Here is a 17,085-nt window from a genome sequence, read left to right on the forward strand (position 1 = left end):
CTCAAATCTTATATTTTAGATATGTCTAGCTGAAACTAGCATATACACACTTTACATTTCATATAATACTTTTACATTTCTGGAACAATGAATCTTTATTTACTTTTGTACTTATTCAACCACCACAGCTATCTCAAGGAATGATAGTGTAGACAAGGAAGTGGGGATTTTTTTTTTCAGAAGAGGGAGTTTCAAACAACATGGTAAAAATCAACCACAAATTATTGTTGAAATGGACTTTTTTCCATTTGAAACATCACACTAAAAAAACAGGAAGCTGAAAAGCAGGTGGTGATTACTTGTATTTCTGGTGTTTGACATATTCTTTGTCAACCTGAGGAAGACTAAAGCTAAAATTCAACAATGAACTTTAGCTGAACTAATAGTTGCATGTTGTTATTATACTGTACTTCTAAACTCTTTAACCTTATTCAGAACTCTTGTTATTTCTCTGACTGTATATTATTTTTCTTCTGCTTATGAGAGCTCGCAACAGAAAATAAATGAAGTGCAGATTATGATGAGACAAGCATAAGTGTTGTACTTTTCTCACAGTAAATGCTATACACACACACAAACACATACATTCACACAACAATAATACACAAAGTACATAAGATAAAACTTAACTAGTGTGTTATCACCGCATGGATCCACCTCTGCTATACACATTGTCCCCATCACAGAAAATGTTACAGTTAAAGGGTTCTTACTTACTATTGTGTTCAGTAAATGCAGCAGAATAGTACATGGAAGTTTTCACAGGTAAAGCACATTGTAAAATGCAGTCTGATTTACAATTTTGACGCTTAGATCCTCTTCTCCACAAATGAATATGTTCATACTAAAATGGAATTCAAAGCATTTGTGGGGACAGAACTTTTTGTTTGAAGAAACTTAAGGACAAGACTGAAGTAATTGAAATTGCAGCAGTCCTATAGAATATGCATAGTTTTGTTAGTATTTAGTTTACAGCACAATAAAGTGTTTGGAGAAAAAAAAATGCAAATGTCACTTAGGGTTAGGGTTCTTGGAAACTTTACCCTATCAACCACACTATATCCTAAAACTGTGTAGGAGATTATAATTTGGTAAAATCTTTGTAAGAGTAACTGTCTAAAACTGCTGAACAAAAAAATCTACAATGGTGGGCTTCAAATGGCAGAAACAGGAAATCTGTTCTTTTTGGAGACTAGTCTTGCCTGTTGGGAGTGATCATAGACAGTATTGCTGTGACTGATATGGCACAAAATGTTTACACGTAAAGACACATTTGTACTAGAAGCGAAGCAAAGAACAACCACCAAGTACTGTATTTCTCCTCACTAAAGGTAATGTGCGAATTTCATAGTCTAAGGTAAACTGAACTCTGTAGTCTTGACGGAAGGAGGCATCCAATTTTCAATACTCCCGGACACCATAAAATGTATTCAATAATATTTTTTCAGCAAAACAATGAATCATGTATGCAAGCACATGTATAGAAAGTAAGTGCATTCAAAATTAAAACAGAAAGCACTTCTTAACACAAATGTTTATGAAAATCTGGAATAAAGTAGACATCATATAGGTAAATCAGAGAGCCTGACAACTTTAAATAATAAATATATATGTATATATTGTGATTATGCATTTATTAGGTAAACAAACAGGCAGGACTGAATGGTCTCACCTTATTTTGTAGCATTTGTATGCTTAGGAATCACATTTGCACACAAAATGAGCAATGAAGAGTAACATGGTTAGCTATACCAAATGTTGAGGTTTGCTATACATTACACACATAACCACAGCTAGATAACACTGTATGACACTCACAATGAAAACATCAAAATAGGACAACCAAATACAGCATGAATAGTGCACACCATGAACATTTGAAATGCTACCACATCTCAAAATGTATACTTCAGTACTACAATTGTTAGTAGTATAAACACCTATCAGGGCATTACGAAGCCTGTCAGCCAAATGGGAAACTGAATTTTATAGCAATAATGATTACAAGAATCAACCTGGAAAGATATTCAGTTCAGGACCGTGGTACAAAAAAAGGTATGTCTACTTAGTCTATCTGGTGCAGAAATTTAAAAAAAATGCAGTGATAATAAAAAAGATATAGTATTTGTGATAACACCACAACAGTGATAAGTTACTAATCAAACCAAATGCTGTACACAAATAAATTAAATATTAATAAATATTCAATAGTTTCAAATTAAACATTAATACAAGATATAAACGTGCAACATGTATAAGACAGAACAAATAAGTCAGACAACGAAAATAACTTCGCTATGGAACAATTAATAACATTGAGTTAGCAACTCATTGGTAACATGGGTGCTTACAAAATGAAGTCTCGGTCAAAGGTCAAGCAGAAGACTGTATGCAAGTTAATAGTTTAATGAGTCTGCTAGTATGTCATAGCATTCTATAGTAATACTTGCACTAGAAGGCACAGGACTAGTGGGATGTGGGGGGTCTAATATGATGGGGAGCAGGCTATCAGAACCTCTTACTACAGGGTCTTACAATCTTGAGAAAGAATACAATGGAATGATTGTGTATAGTACTTTTCATCATCTACACAGATGTGGTTCCTTACATGATCACCAGGTCTACCTTCTTGAAAATGTTATTCCTTATAATTTTAGCTAGGCCTCCATCTTAAGATTGCAGTTCATGTTGTATAATATACAGTACACAGCTAAAAAGTTTTAATAATAAAACTGTCCAGCACAACTTCTGAACATAAAACCGCTTTTCTTGTCAGAAAGTCTCACATTTGTTATTTTCAGCTAATGGCTTAAAGCTGGAACAACACCTTGTTATTCAGAAGTCAAAAACAGAAAGAAATGCTTTCTCATAAAACCCTTCATAAAAAAGTTTTAAAAAATCTATACGCATTACACTAAACACAGAAAAGAAATAATAATCTAGATAGTAATATCAAAATGACAAAAGTAGAAAACTGCCAACATCTTTTTACATACAATTCTTCTTAGTGATCACTACACCGAGCTTAAAATGAATGCAAATCTAACAGACCATACCAGCCATATTACAGATTTTAAACAAACATGCTGTCAACTATTAAAACATAGCAAGCAATTTTCCAGCAATGTCAGTCCAATGACAAAAGCACTTCAATAATATTGTTTGCTTTTACAACACCTCATGGTAAACTATAAAAACCTGTATATACATTATATATATTATATATATATATTAAATATTAAATGATTAAAAAAAAAAGTTTGCTTCTGGTACAAAGCACACAGTGAGGACCTAACAGCAGTATGCATCCTTTGCACATTTATTATGACTTAAATCTGAAAACATTCAAGCATATTTGTCAACATTAAGTAACAATATCCCACCTATTCCAAAAACAAAAGCAATACATAAGTAAGGCTGCCTTCCAACAAACAGACAAGTAACAAACAACAAGAGTAACAGATTTCGTTCTTAATTAAAAACACCCTCTCAACAGGGTGGTATTGCTAACTCCTTTCTTTGTTTTCATCCAGAGTTCCAAACAGGAAGTCCTCGAAGACCCCTGACCACATTTCCCCTCCAGACCCAGAAATCCTACCTCTTCCAGGAGAGCTTTCTCAATATAATCGGCTGTCCCATCAGAAATGATCGTTCATATTGGGACCTGCATTTCAGGTAGTGCCCTTTCACTGGCAAACTGAACCATAGCTAAAAATGTTTATTTTGTGTAGTTTTTCATTTTGGTTAAATCACTAAACATAGTTTATCTGAGTGGTGCTCTAACTCTTTGACACTACATTACTTATAGTATATATGTATACACACACACTTCATTATATTCATTTATGCCTTACTATCAAATGTACCCTTGCTATGTAAAGTACAATGTTGTGCACTAGTAAGTACAATTGATGCATTTTGACAAAAATACTATCACTAACAGTACAAGTATACATTCTACTACATTATACACTGTTCACTTCAATTTACGGAAGCACACATTAGCATAAGTAAAAAAATAATGCCTACAAAATACAGATACTCATATAAAAATGAAAAAGAAAATATCTATTTTCAAACAGAAAAGCCAAGTAATGGCATATTTTTTGTTGGTTTAAAATGACAATCATTAAAACACAATATGTGACAAAATGTTTGCAACAAGATATAGAGTTGAAACACTGTAAATGAGCCAGAGTACCTGCAATAGTCTAAAAAGTCTTTGTGTTCACTTGCAAATGGGAATTTTTATTATAAACCACTTGGTGACATCTCACCTTCCCACATCATTTTAAACAGGTGAATTTTCAGTCAACATTTCAGAAGAAAAGCAAGGTCGCTGTTGATTTGCAGCTCAATCTGCACAAAAGGCCATTAAAGATAAACACAATTCATGTGTGCTTGGAAGAAAAAGCTACTACACTAATTAAGTGCGTACTGCATCTCTACAAATACAGTACAAAAAGCACAGGCATGTAGATAGAGCATGATGTGACATACAGTATCCTACAATTATTGTTTCTTCTACAATATAAGGTGTATCTACCTAGCTTCTGAATACGTATTACCATATCAGAGATCCTGAAAACATTTAATACCAATCTGGAAAGGGAAATAGCCCAACAAGGGGTATACAAATATGCTTAATTTATAGCAAAATTTTAAACCAACTTTACACAAGAGACAAGAGTGCATTCTAGAGTGTTTTTTTCACATGAAAGCATGGATGCGAATAAAAAACACACACAAAAATAACTGTTCTTTTTACATAAGCATGTAACTCTTGTTGTGAGATTCAAAGTGTTGCTTATTATATACAGAATAAAAAGCACATTTTGTCTGGTTGATCTAGATCAACAGAGTATGTGCAACTCTAGCAAATCCTCAAAGTAATGTGGTCAATTGTGAGGGGGAAGGAATCCACTGGCAGCCAAAGTAAATATGAAGAAATCACAGCACATAAACCCGAAAACCTTTAGTGTACCTGTAACGGTGCCTCTTTTGTTTTTATGTGTATGGCATGATGAATGTATACTAAAATTTGGAAATAATTTTGACAGGAACAAGCGAAGTGTGCCATGGAAGAAAAGAAACTGAGTTCAGTTCCTAGCACGTTCACATACTTTGTGGAGTTTCCATGCCCTTCCCAAATTTCTTCTAACAATTTCCAGAAAGTCTACATGTTAAGTGGATTTGACTTATGAAAGTAATTAGATATGAGAAAGCATCTGTGCCCTGCAATGAACTAACCAACCCTGTCCACAGCTGGCTCCTGCCCTTCTCCAAACGCTGCCTGGATAGGCCCTGGCTACCTGTAATACACAGTAATAGAAAAAAGTGGGTAAGAAAAAATGATAGGTGATATATACGGATGCATACCTACAGTATACCTCTATCTGTAAGGGTCACAATAAAAAGAAAATGCTTGTAATTTTTAACTTTGGAGTAGAGAAACTAACAATAATTTAATGAAATATAAATTGAACTTTATAGCTTCAGAGCTGGCAATGTGATGTAGGCCTTCTTCTATAGCTATGGTCTACTGCTACTTCAATGAACTGAACACTTAGGAATAAGGTTGGACCAAGAGATGAAACACATTATTAATGCAAGTTGTTAACCAGGAATTCAAAATAATCCTGTTGCCAAAACTAGAATGTTAATCAAACTTGAAGTCAAAACGGGAATTGCCAAGTTTCCAAAACCAGAAATGCATTAAATCACTTGCAAACTCTTCTTTATCCACAATCTGAGATGATAATAGATTTCTGGAGCAGGGTTATAAAACTTATAAAGTTGGAGATATCACGTGAGACATCATTAGGAACCATATCATCTAATAACCGATAGCCGATTATGGGACAACCAAAATGGTGGTGCCCAAAATAACACAAAATAGCATAACAGTAGAATGAAAAAAATGTAACAATAAAATATACGTAAACCCAGACACTTGATAGAACAGGACCAAAATAATCATACAGAATTGGTCTCCAACATTTAAATCTCCCTGAAATACAAAAAAGACTCCCAGAAAAATGTACAGTGATCCCTTGCTATATATCGCGCTTCGACTTTCGTGGCTTCACTCCATCACGGATTTTAAATGTAAGCATATCTAAATATATATCACGGATTTTTCACTGGTTCGCGGATTTCTGCGGACAATGGGTCTTTTGATTTAAATTACATGCTTCCTCAGTTTGTTTGCCCAGTCGATTTCATACAGGGGACGCTAATTGGCGGATGGCTTAGAAGCTACCCAATCAGAGCATGTATTACATATTAACTAAAACTCCCGAGCGGATTGTTTGCTTTTCTCTGTCTTTCTCTGACATTCTCTGCGCCTGACGGAGGGGGTGTGAGCAAAGGGGCTGTTTGCCTAGAGGATATGGATGCTCCTCTAAGAAATGCCGCTTTATCGTGGTGGCCCAAAAGCACGTATTGATTTTTTGATTGTTTGCTTTAATCTCGCGTGCTCTCTCTCTCTGACGTTCTCTGCTCCTGACGGAGGGGGTGTGAGCAGAGGGGCTGTTTGCACAGAGGCTGTTTGTTTAGAAGATACGGAGGCTACTCTAAAAAATGCTGAAAGATTACCTTCACATTGCTCCCTTCTTTGCGGCTGCTTTATCGCAGTGCTCATACTTAAAAGCCCAACAGCACGTATTGATTTTTTGTTTTTCTGTCACGCTCTCTCTATCTCTCTGACATTCTCTGCTCCTTACGGCGCTCGTTTGAAGAGAAGATATTTTTGCATTCTTTTAATTGTGAGAAAGAACCGTCATCTCTGTCTTGTCATGGAGCACAGTTTAAACTTTTGACTAAAGGGTGTTATTTCATGTCTAGAGGGCTCTAATAATGTTAACAATGTGGGAGAGTTTATAAGGGCTTAAAATATATAAAATAACCATACAAACATATGGTTTCTACTTCGCGGATTTTCACATATCGCGGGGAGTTCTGGAACGCAACCCCCGCGATCGAGGAGGGATTACTCTATTAATACAAGAGAATTTTTAACATTGTCTTCTTAACCATAACATAGAGAATTTTTAGGACAGACATTTATGAATAATTTATGATATACTCTTGTCTCTTGTTTTAAAGATATTTTCAAAATTCATTTAAATTAAAAAAAATATATATGAGGTGTTCCGGGCACGTCCAACCGGGAGGAGGCCCCGGGGAAGACCCAGGACATGCTGGAGGGACTATGTCTCCTGGCTGGCTTGGGAACGCCTTGGGATTCTCCCGGTAGAGCTGGAAGAAGTGGCCGGGGAGAGGGAAGTCTGGGCCTCTCTGCTTAAGCTGCTGCCCCCGCGACCCGACCTCGGATAAGCGGAAAAGGATGGATGGATGGATGGATGGATATATGAATGTAGGATGCAAGCTATGATGCATGCAATAGTAGCTAGACTTAACAGGCAACAGAATTCCACAAAGGAGAACACTAAAACAGGCCCTATCTGACAATATTCCACTTCATTTAATAAATAACAGTTAACAAGGCAAATACTGCACTTGAGGCTTGCCAGCAAACTGTATGTGGATACATTAAAATGAATACATTTGTTACAGACTATTTCTGGGAAAGCATTCAATAGGATGTAATGAAGGAAATAAATGTCTTTTTTCATTCAAATTTAAATGGTATATAGTGTAAAAGACAGAAGATCAATTAGTCTTTAAAACTACCTCAATTATCATTGATTTCTTGTACAGACTGCACATACAGAACATTAAATACAAATGGACTGTTCTCTAAATTTTCTGGAACTGTATTTGTTCAACTAGCAACACCTCAGCTAACAAATGTTAGAAGCCCATCCTAGATACTACAGCACTATGAAAATAATTGTTATGCATTAATTTGTTATCCAGAAATATTTTGACCATAGTCACAGCATGCCAGGTATTAACTGCATTGAGAACAGATTTTTTACAGGATACACAAAAATAATTTACAGCTGTTAATTAACGTAAATGAGCCATATCTTAGTAGTAGGAGAACATTCATGAATTTATTTTAGCAACCCACTTTTTCCAGTTACAGTTAATGCAGAAGTAGAAAAAAATAATTATTTAACCTAACATGCCCTAGTTCGGGGGTAGGGGTCCTCAATTACAGTCCTGAAGGGCCGCAGTGGCTGCAGGTTTTTGTTCTAACCTGGTTGCTTAATTAGAAAGCAATTCTTGCAAATAATTTAATTTCATGGCTAGTTAGTGCTTTAACTCTGGTATGTCAGGCAATTCTCATATCCCAGATTTTCTCTCTTTTTCTAAGGATATCATCCAAATGATTTAAAGGCTAAAACAGATGAGTAATTCTCAGCCCTTCACTTTTCTTCACTTTTCTTCCATGTATTTAATTTAACCCAGTAGTGCATGATAAATACACACAGGTGTAAATGAAGAAATGTTGGTCTCTTGTGTCATTTGCATGTTATTGCTAATTAAGAGCAATTAAAAACCAAGAATATAGCTGTTTAAGACTAAAATAAGCAATAAGGGTTCAAGATCTTAACGAGCGAGACAACTTCAGTGAAGCAGAAGTGTCACTTGAGCAATAAAGGCTTCTTATTAAGCAATTGGGTTGGAGCAAAAACCTGCAGCCACCGCGGTCTTCCAGGACCGTGATTGAGGAACCCTGTCCTAGACTGATGATGAAGCACAATCGCCATCAGAAGCAGAACTATCATAAACATTGTCACACAAGGAAGATACAAAACAGAAAACACTATTTATCTTGGAAACAATACATTGAATCCCAATTATCTTTATTATCAACATCGAATGTTGACTTTTTATTATAGTGTAATAACCCATGCCAGGGAATGAGAAATATATACATTCCATCTTAAAATACAGCTTAAACTACTGCAATTTATTTTTCTATTTGTGAAATTTTACAATTGATATTTACACAGTATCCTGACATTGAGCAAATTAAAATATTACTGGAATTCTAAAGCACAGGAGGGCGTTCTTCTGGCACTGACATAGGCATTTCATGAAAATATACAATATGGACACTTCTGCCCCATGTAAAAGAATGTCTGTAAGTAAAGAACACTATGATGGCTATTTCAGTCAGTAAGAACCCAGGATTCATTTTTCATTCATCAATTAAAACTGATTACTAGTGAAGGGGGTACTGTAATCTGAAAATTACAGCTACATCAATACTACTTTGAGAAAATGAGAGATTAAAAAGAAATTACATATAAAACACCACTACTGATGATTACATATCTATTTCACCATTTGTATTATTTATCCCAGAAAATAAACAAACACATACATTATATATATATATATATATATATATATATACATACATACACACACACACACAGACAGACTCTAGGGGGCTACTTTTTAAACTTACACTTTTACTGTAAAACTTCAGTAAAAATAATATATGGAATTAACTTTTTGTCAATATCGTATTCAATTTTGATTCCGTGTTTGGACTTATATCGTGACAATGCAACGTATAACTGCTCGTTCTCGCTAATAAATAAACTGAATTTTTCTAATGTTTGTCCCAGTGATTTGTTAATTGTCAAAGCAAATACTGTTCTAATAGAAAACTGTAAATGTTTTACTATGAATGGCATATCAAGATCTCCTTTAGTGTCTAATATCATCCACGGAAGATGTACTACATTACCTTTCTTGTCGCCTGTTAAAATTTTACGTGTCAGAATTGTTTGACCAATTTTGAATACAATTAATCTTGTCCTATTGCATAGCCCATCACTCATACATAAATTACGCAATAACATTAAGATACATCCTTCTTTCAACAATAATTCGGCAAGTGGAAGACCAGATGGTGTTTACGGTTGTAGATATTCTATGGGATATTTAAGAGATGAAATTATTCAATAAGATTTGGATATAATAAAGTCTTCTTTCATTGGAAACTTAAAGTGTGGAAAATGTACAAATTTATAAGAGCTGAGAGTGCAGGAAATCTGACTATATAGCGCCCGACCCGGCACAGATTCACACTAAGGCATGTGTAAAAAGACACAAAGACTTTATTTTTCTTAAGCTGGAGGGCACGTCTTGCCCATGAACCCCCCAGCCACAACACAGTCCCAAAAGCACTCCAAACACAAAACACAACCCTTTCTTCTGACACCACCACTCCTCCCTGGCAACCTCATCCTCTTCCTCCCGATTCTGGTCCTGAGTGGTGGTTGCCGGTCCTTTTTATAGCCCACTTCTGGGCGGGGCTGTAGAGTTGTCCAGGCTGGCTCCGGGATCCATGCAGCACCCCCTGGCGGCCACCCCAGATCCCCACAGGGTCGTGGAGAACTACATCTCCCATGGAACCCTGCGGGAAACTGAGGCACCATCGTCAGCCAGGGAGGCTGCCACCAAGCGTCCCAGGGGAGGTACTGAGGAGCCCATGGCTGCCCCCCTGCAACATAAGTAGAAGGGGCGTCCCGGGCGGACATGGGATCCGGTCACCCTCCACAATATATACACAGATACATACATACACTCAAATTTACAGTATATAATTCCTTTCATTGGCCTTGTGCTAATGCAAGACTTACCCTTTGAAAATATAGGTAGTTGAAATCGTCTCCAATTCGTCGCAGTTCTTGAGCCACCATTTCTTCTGGTCGCATCTCTTCTGGCATTGAGGAGCGTCTAGCTCTGGTAGGACCAGATGAAGCCTGTGGCATGTCTTAAAAAAAAAAAAAAATTACATAAATTGATCATAAAGACAAAAAACCTAATAACATCAAAAGCCACCACAGTTCATTTTGGCATACTCAAATAAGCCTTCAAAGAATGTTTGAACACTGGGTGCTATATACAATTAATGTTGCATTACATCAGTGAACAGAAATAAAATTAACAGTGGTCAAAAAAACAAACAAAAAATTCTGCATTTGAAAATGTAAACAGTAAAATATCTTTATCATTATGTTTATTGTAAAAGCAAGTAATTCACAAGAAGAAGCCAGTTTTTCAGCTCATCTGGCATCAATCCATTCTCTTCTGACACTTACAAAAGATCATAAATACTCATTCAGGGAATTAATACTGTGGTTAAGAGGCTGATACTGAAATTGTGCCTAAACTTTCACAAAGGGTTTTCTGTAGTAGAGCTACTTCATGCAGATAAAGTAACACTAAATACTAGCAAATGATAATAAGCAAGATATTACTAGCACTCTGTACACTTGGTTATAGAAACTAGACTTTGACTCATAACAAACTTCTCTTGTTTATAAGCGTTTTTTTCAATGATATATAAATGTAAAACTGTATTTGTAGTATTATACATACAACTAGAAATGCACTGTTTTGTTACACAGATGTTTTAAAAGTTTTCACATGGTTATGTTGACTCATGTTTCCTGTAGCATTAAAGACATGGATGTGGGTGGCATGTCCAAAGTAAATTTTAAATAGAATAATTCAGGGTTATACAAAAAAAATATATCTTTCTAGCATATGACTTTCTTACATGGGTCTCTACACTACAAACAAACTCTGCTTCATATTCATTTCCCAACCTCATTTTGGGCTTATCCATGTTTTTGCTTCCTTTCATCCATCTTCTCACGGACATATTATTAAATTTGTCCCAAGTGCCTCCTGTACATGGCGATTTAGGTCACCTTTCAATCAAAACAAATTCATTTCATTTTGGAAATTAATGTCGACTTTAAAACACATATGAGGGAATGTAAGCACTTGATTTATACCAAATTAAGGGATGAATTAGTGATTTTGCTGAAATAAGATTATTAAAATGCTGAATAAAGTTATTGAAAAGTAATAGGTGGTGAGACCCTGACAAAAGCAGAGAAGGAAGACACACATTATATATAGATTAGTACTGGATGAGCACTAAAATTGTGGCTTTGGTAACAATAAAGGGTAACTTAGGCCTCACCACTTTCCTCTTGATAGCTATGAAGTTCTGATTGCGTCAAAGTGTGTATTTTTGTTTAATGAGGTCTATGAAACTGACATTTTTCCACAAATATTGTAGCAAATGTCAAGGGAAGGGGATGGTAGGGATTGAGAGGAAAATTGATTTTTACTTCCCTTACTGAAATGCTGGTACCACACCATTTTAAAATTTGGGTTTTCTGGCACTTTTCCAGTACCAATATGCCATAAAATCTTAATACAGGTATATCACAAAGTCGCTGCTGAAATCTAAATTACATGATGCGACACACCGTGTAGCTGGACCAAACTACACACTGGGTGTCTTGTAGTTCGAGACTGAACGGGATCAAAATTGAGAGACAGGGAGGCACAGACACAGAAAGATAGTATTGCACAAAATAAACATAGGTTTTATTTAGAATTACACAGAAAACAGTATCAGGTGGGCTTTTTTTTTTTATATATAAAGAGTCCTCACCACAACTAACAAACAAAACATAAAAAAGCAATGTCCCAAAAAATTGTGAAACTGTATACAGTATTTACAATGTGAATCGCAAGTCCCTAAATTAAAAGATCAAAAAAACAAATGCATATACAAAATAAATTAATAGTCTACCTAAACAAAAAATGATGACAGATACTACATAAAAAACATTACTTCCAATATGATCCACAAAAAATATTTACAAAGAGAAAAATTGTATATACAAAAAGACAAAAGTGCACTACAAACCCGATACATATAAATACCTCCAAAAACTATACTATTACTAGGAGATATCTATATTTCCACATATAAAAAGTAAATATATACAAAATAAGGCACAAGTCGCTATATTTGATGTACTACAAAGACGAAGCTACACCAAAGTCTCACTCACCACCACGACTAAGTCAAAAGACAACCCCTGCAGGCATTACATTACCTTATAACCAATCATGGGTGACGCGAGCACGTTCTTTTGTCACGATGTATCCTCCCCTGCAAGGCCTCTATTAAAATACTAGCAGCCTCATGGGTGCACATACACACACACATGCATGGAATGAAATGTGAGCATGTTCAAATGTGTATCTAAGGTAAGTTAATACGTCTCTTTATAATACTATTATTAGAATTAACTTCTGAGATTCCTTTTCCTTTCTGCGGTACACTAAACACTGTGCACTTCTTTTCTTTTACTTCAGAGGAGGATGGCCATGAGTCACTGGCAAGGAACCAGGCAACTTTCTTCAGGAAAACATAATAATAATAAGTATAACATATTGTCTTATTTTACCCCATGCCCTGAATTTTTTAAATACACGTATGTAATATCTTGCTTTAGTATCACTGTTAAGATTATTGTAATTTGGTGCATATTTTTGCATAAATTTTCTTACTTTGCACAACAAAAATTCACTGATTAGATCCAAAGGGTATAGAAATGGGAAGTTTTTTCTCAGCCTGCTGAACTAAGACACATAAAGGAGCCCGAACTAAACTAGCAACATAAAAAGTGATCTTAGAAACCCATTATAATTTTAATGCAGTAGAAGTGACTTTGTGAAGTGAAGGTTTTGGTGGACAAGGCGAGTTGGCATGGGGGGAAAAAAAGTTTCATAAGTAGAAGAATAGACAGAGCATTGCAGTGGAAGGGGAGAATACTTGGGATGTGAGTTTTATTTATGGTGTTAGTCTCTGGGTAAATGTTCAAAAGTGTGTTCCTCGCTGTGCATTGGGTGAAAAGTGCACTCTGAATCAATAAAAAAAACTCCTCATTCTGAATGCTTCATTATGTCAATTTCATTACTGCAAGGGCAGCAGAATCCGAGAAACTAAAAAAAGGAAGAGAATTTTTAGCATTCTGGAGATTAAAGGAGTTGTCGAGGGTGACTTTGTAATGAATAGAGGTTGTAAATTCTAAAAGGTCAATAGAGGCAATGATGCTGATGTAAGGCAGACCCTTAGCAGTAGTCCTTTAACTCTTAAAGCGGGTTTCTGGAGCAATACAGGTCTGGTGCAAGGCCTAGGTAGGAAGAAAACAAAACCCCATCCAGCTGATGAAGATGCCTATCTAGCTCACTCCCATTCTCTTATACGCTGCCACTCAGTTGACCTGATGGTACCCGTCTGAGGCAGAGAGTGGGAAGACCTTAAACTGCATATCTGTTAAAGGCATGTTTAAAGACACTGAGGCCTTCATCATGGAGAATAACTGTGTAATGAGAAGTAAAGTGCATTATAATGATAACGATGTCAGGACCCCAAAATTGAAAAGCTTTCAAGCAAGCAGACAATGTGGATAGTATTTTGTAATTATGAAGTGAGGCCATCAATTAGTTGTGTCAATATAATGCCAAAAAAAGATGAAATGCGAGTTTTGTGCCATGCAGAAATGATACAGCCTATAGAATTGCCTGGTTTGTGAATTGTTGGGAAGGAGGTAAACCTGAAAGGGTTTCAACAGTGAGAAAGGCATAACTTCCAACTGGTTCTTGAAGATCCAGTGAGAGATGAAGAGAGGCAGATGACCTCTGCTATGTATATGTTCTTCTGCTAGATGGCTACCACATCAACTCTTTCTTATTGTGTGATGACAACATCATCTCAGTGGTTCAGTGGAACAAAATAGCTTTATAAACTTATGTATTTTGTATAAGAAAAGCATATGTATTTAAAGACATTACTTAAATACTGTAGAATTACATTATTAACTAATAATTTTTAAATAGTTGCATTTAGGTCTACACCATGATACTGAGGCAAAAATTTAAAACAGTTACTCCAAACCCATTTGATTAGTGTGTTCAGCCAACCCATTTTACTTAAACCATGCTTTTGTGACAAGCATCGATAGTTTCTATAGTCCCATTTGGAACAATGCATTAGCTTGGGAATTCCAATATGCTGACCAGCGATTCCAAAATGGGATACTTCTGGGCCAAGGACTCAAAGATTTAACATACTACAGTTGTTACTATTCGCTCTCCTTAACTGCATTATAATGCACTTTAGTATGAACAGTTGTTACTACTCGCTCTCCTTAACTGCATTATAATGCACTTTAGTATGAAGTAACAGATCATGCCAATGCATTAGTAATGAGAAACAAACCTTTGTTGCTCAGAGTTATAAAAAATAAAAAAGACAAGCAATGAAACACCAGTGTAATACACAGTAACTGTTACAATTGTTTTCTGATGAAAACAAAAGGAGAGCAGTATGCCACCAAACCAAATGCATGTCAGAAGAAAAAAAAGTGTAAGTAATCATACAAGGTGTGACAGCAACTTGTCTGTGACACTACAGAAAGTGATCTGGCTGCAGGCTTTTCCTCTTGGCTAGTAAATCACAGACCTGATGTCTGCAAAAGATAAAATCTTATGTTTTGTCAAAGTGATAAAGATTCAGGTATTGTTTTCTTGCTTGCACCAAGGTGAATAACAGGATGCAATTCTGTAGTGGTAGTGGGGGTGGCTTTTGTCTCCTTTGTCCTGTCATTAGGATTACAATAAAATAGCTTTCTAGACAGCATATAGGCCAAAGTCATCTACTGCTAAACAAAAAAAGAAGGAAGAGTGAAATAATGTGATAAAGAAAAAAAAAAAGAATTATTTCAAATTCACTATTATCTAATGCAAGAAAAAGCTTTTATAAGGTTACAACATATATTCAGTTCATTTTACACAAGTTTTTACCAGTCTTATCAAAATATCAAACTGCTCCTTTGTTCAGTATAGTCTGCAAGCACTGTTAATTACGTATAGCTTCAGCTCAAGCAAGATCTGTTACCTTGAGGTCAATCCTCATCATTATTTATTATGTATTTAACAATTATGCTTGCATGTCAGACATTTATCAGTACTTTCAATCTGATGGAACAGAAAAGAAAGAAGGAAAACAAGTTTAAGTGAAGACAGTTTAAATATACAGCACTGTGTCCATGTCTACAATTTCACAAAAGACATACCTTTATTATGACTAACCTATAAAATGTATTCTACAGCTTTCTCTAAATAGTAATAGGTTAAACAAACAAAACTGGAAAGTCAGTAAGTCATTTTCTAACTCATTTACTCTTTAACAGCGTTGCAGGGATCTGCTGGAGCCTACGCCAGCTAGCGTAGGGCAGAAGGAGGGAACAAACCTTAGATAGAGCAAAAAAAAATGACAAGTGATCCACGTTGGCAAATAAAGAAACCAAAGCTTTTGTTAACTAAAATGTTTTCTTAGCTACTGAAAAGGATCGTTGTGCTGTGGTTAAGACCCTTTAAAATTCAAAGTCCAATTTCACTAATTTAACAAAGTGTAATTTTTAATATAATTAAATTCACTAAAGATAAAACAAGAAATGTTATCATAATCCAATGAAAGAACCTTTAATTCCTGGTAGTACAAATTATTTGTAAATATGCTTCATTTCTCAAAAGGGTGCTTGTGTGCAGAATGGGTTTTGTTTCAAATGAGCTGTATCTCAGAAATGCAGCATGAGGGTTTATATATTCAGAAATATTACATTTAAATAATGGACGAAAATAGGTAACCAGACAGCTGATTTGCCAACAGTTTACTGAAAAAGACATTATTTGATTACCTAGTATTTTGCTTGTTTTCAAGAAGGAGCTGAAAACAGCAGGTATATAAATTAATACGGTTCTTTTGATGCCGAGGCCAAGTATCTTTAAAAATGCAATACACAAATACCACTGCCATGTCCAATTTCACTCTAAAAAGCTCAAGGGCACTCCACTCCATCAACCCTATCATTTAGACATTATTAAGTGGTAACTTGAGCACAACTGTCTGAGAGATGTACATACAGCTTCAAGCAATGAACTGTTAAAAACGGCTACCTAAACAGTAAGGTCATCAACTTTTTTTGCAATAGCAGCGAGAAATTCTGCATTATACTAAATGAAAAGTGTCATACAAAATTGACTGATTTCTGGCGAGATTGAAAAGTAGGACAGCAATAACTCAAAACTTAATCCCAAGTTTCTTTTGAAATGCTGCACAGGGAAAAGAACACACTGCATTTTACATCCTCTACCAAATGACCCCAAACTGCAGCAGTGCTGTTTTTTTTATTTTAAATAGGAAACCATGACACCTTAAGCTGATGTCATCTCTAATTGTGGGGCATGTCGGACTTGCTGACTGGCATTGCTAAT

At 35.6% G+C, this 17,085-nt stretch overlaps 1 protein-coding gene across 9 annotated transcripts in view; it reads right to left on the minus strand.

Annotated features, from left to right (window-relative positions):
- bcl2l11 (BCL2 like 11) overlaps positions 1-17,085 on the minus strand; it is a 51,057-nt gene that overhangs the window by 17,841 nt on the left and 16,131 nt on the right. For 4 of the 9 annotated variants that reach the window (XM_039748376.1, XM_039748383.1, XM_039748375.1 and 1 more), the window contains exons 3-4: positions 10,572-10,705; positions 5,251-5,312 (exon numbers count right to left, since the gene is read on the minus strand). In XM_039748376.1, coding sequence (XP_039604310.1) covers positions 5,251-5,312; positions 10,572-10,705 — 196 coding nt within the window. Of the gene's footprint in view, positions 1-5,250; positions 5,313-10,571; positions 10,706-17,085 lie in introns of those variants that run through there. The other 5 variants (XM_039748379.1, XM_039748380.1, XM_039748378.1 and 2 more) reach the window with 3 other exon arrangements.

This window comes from Polypterus senegalus, chromosome 3 (assembly GCF_016835505.1).
Source record: "Polypterus senegalus isolate Bchr_013 chromosome 3, ASM1683550v1, whole genome shotgun sequence".
Lineage (NCBI taxonomy): Eukaryota > Metazoa > Chordata > Cladistia > Polypteriformes > Polypteridae > Polypterus > Polypterus senegalus.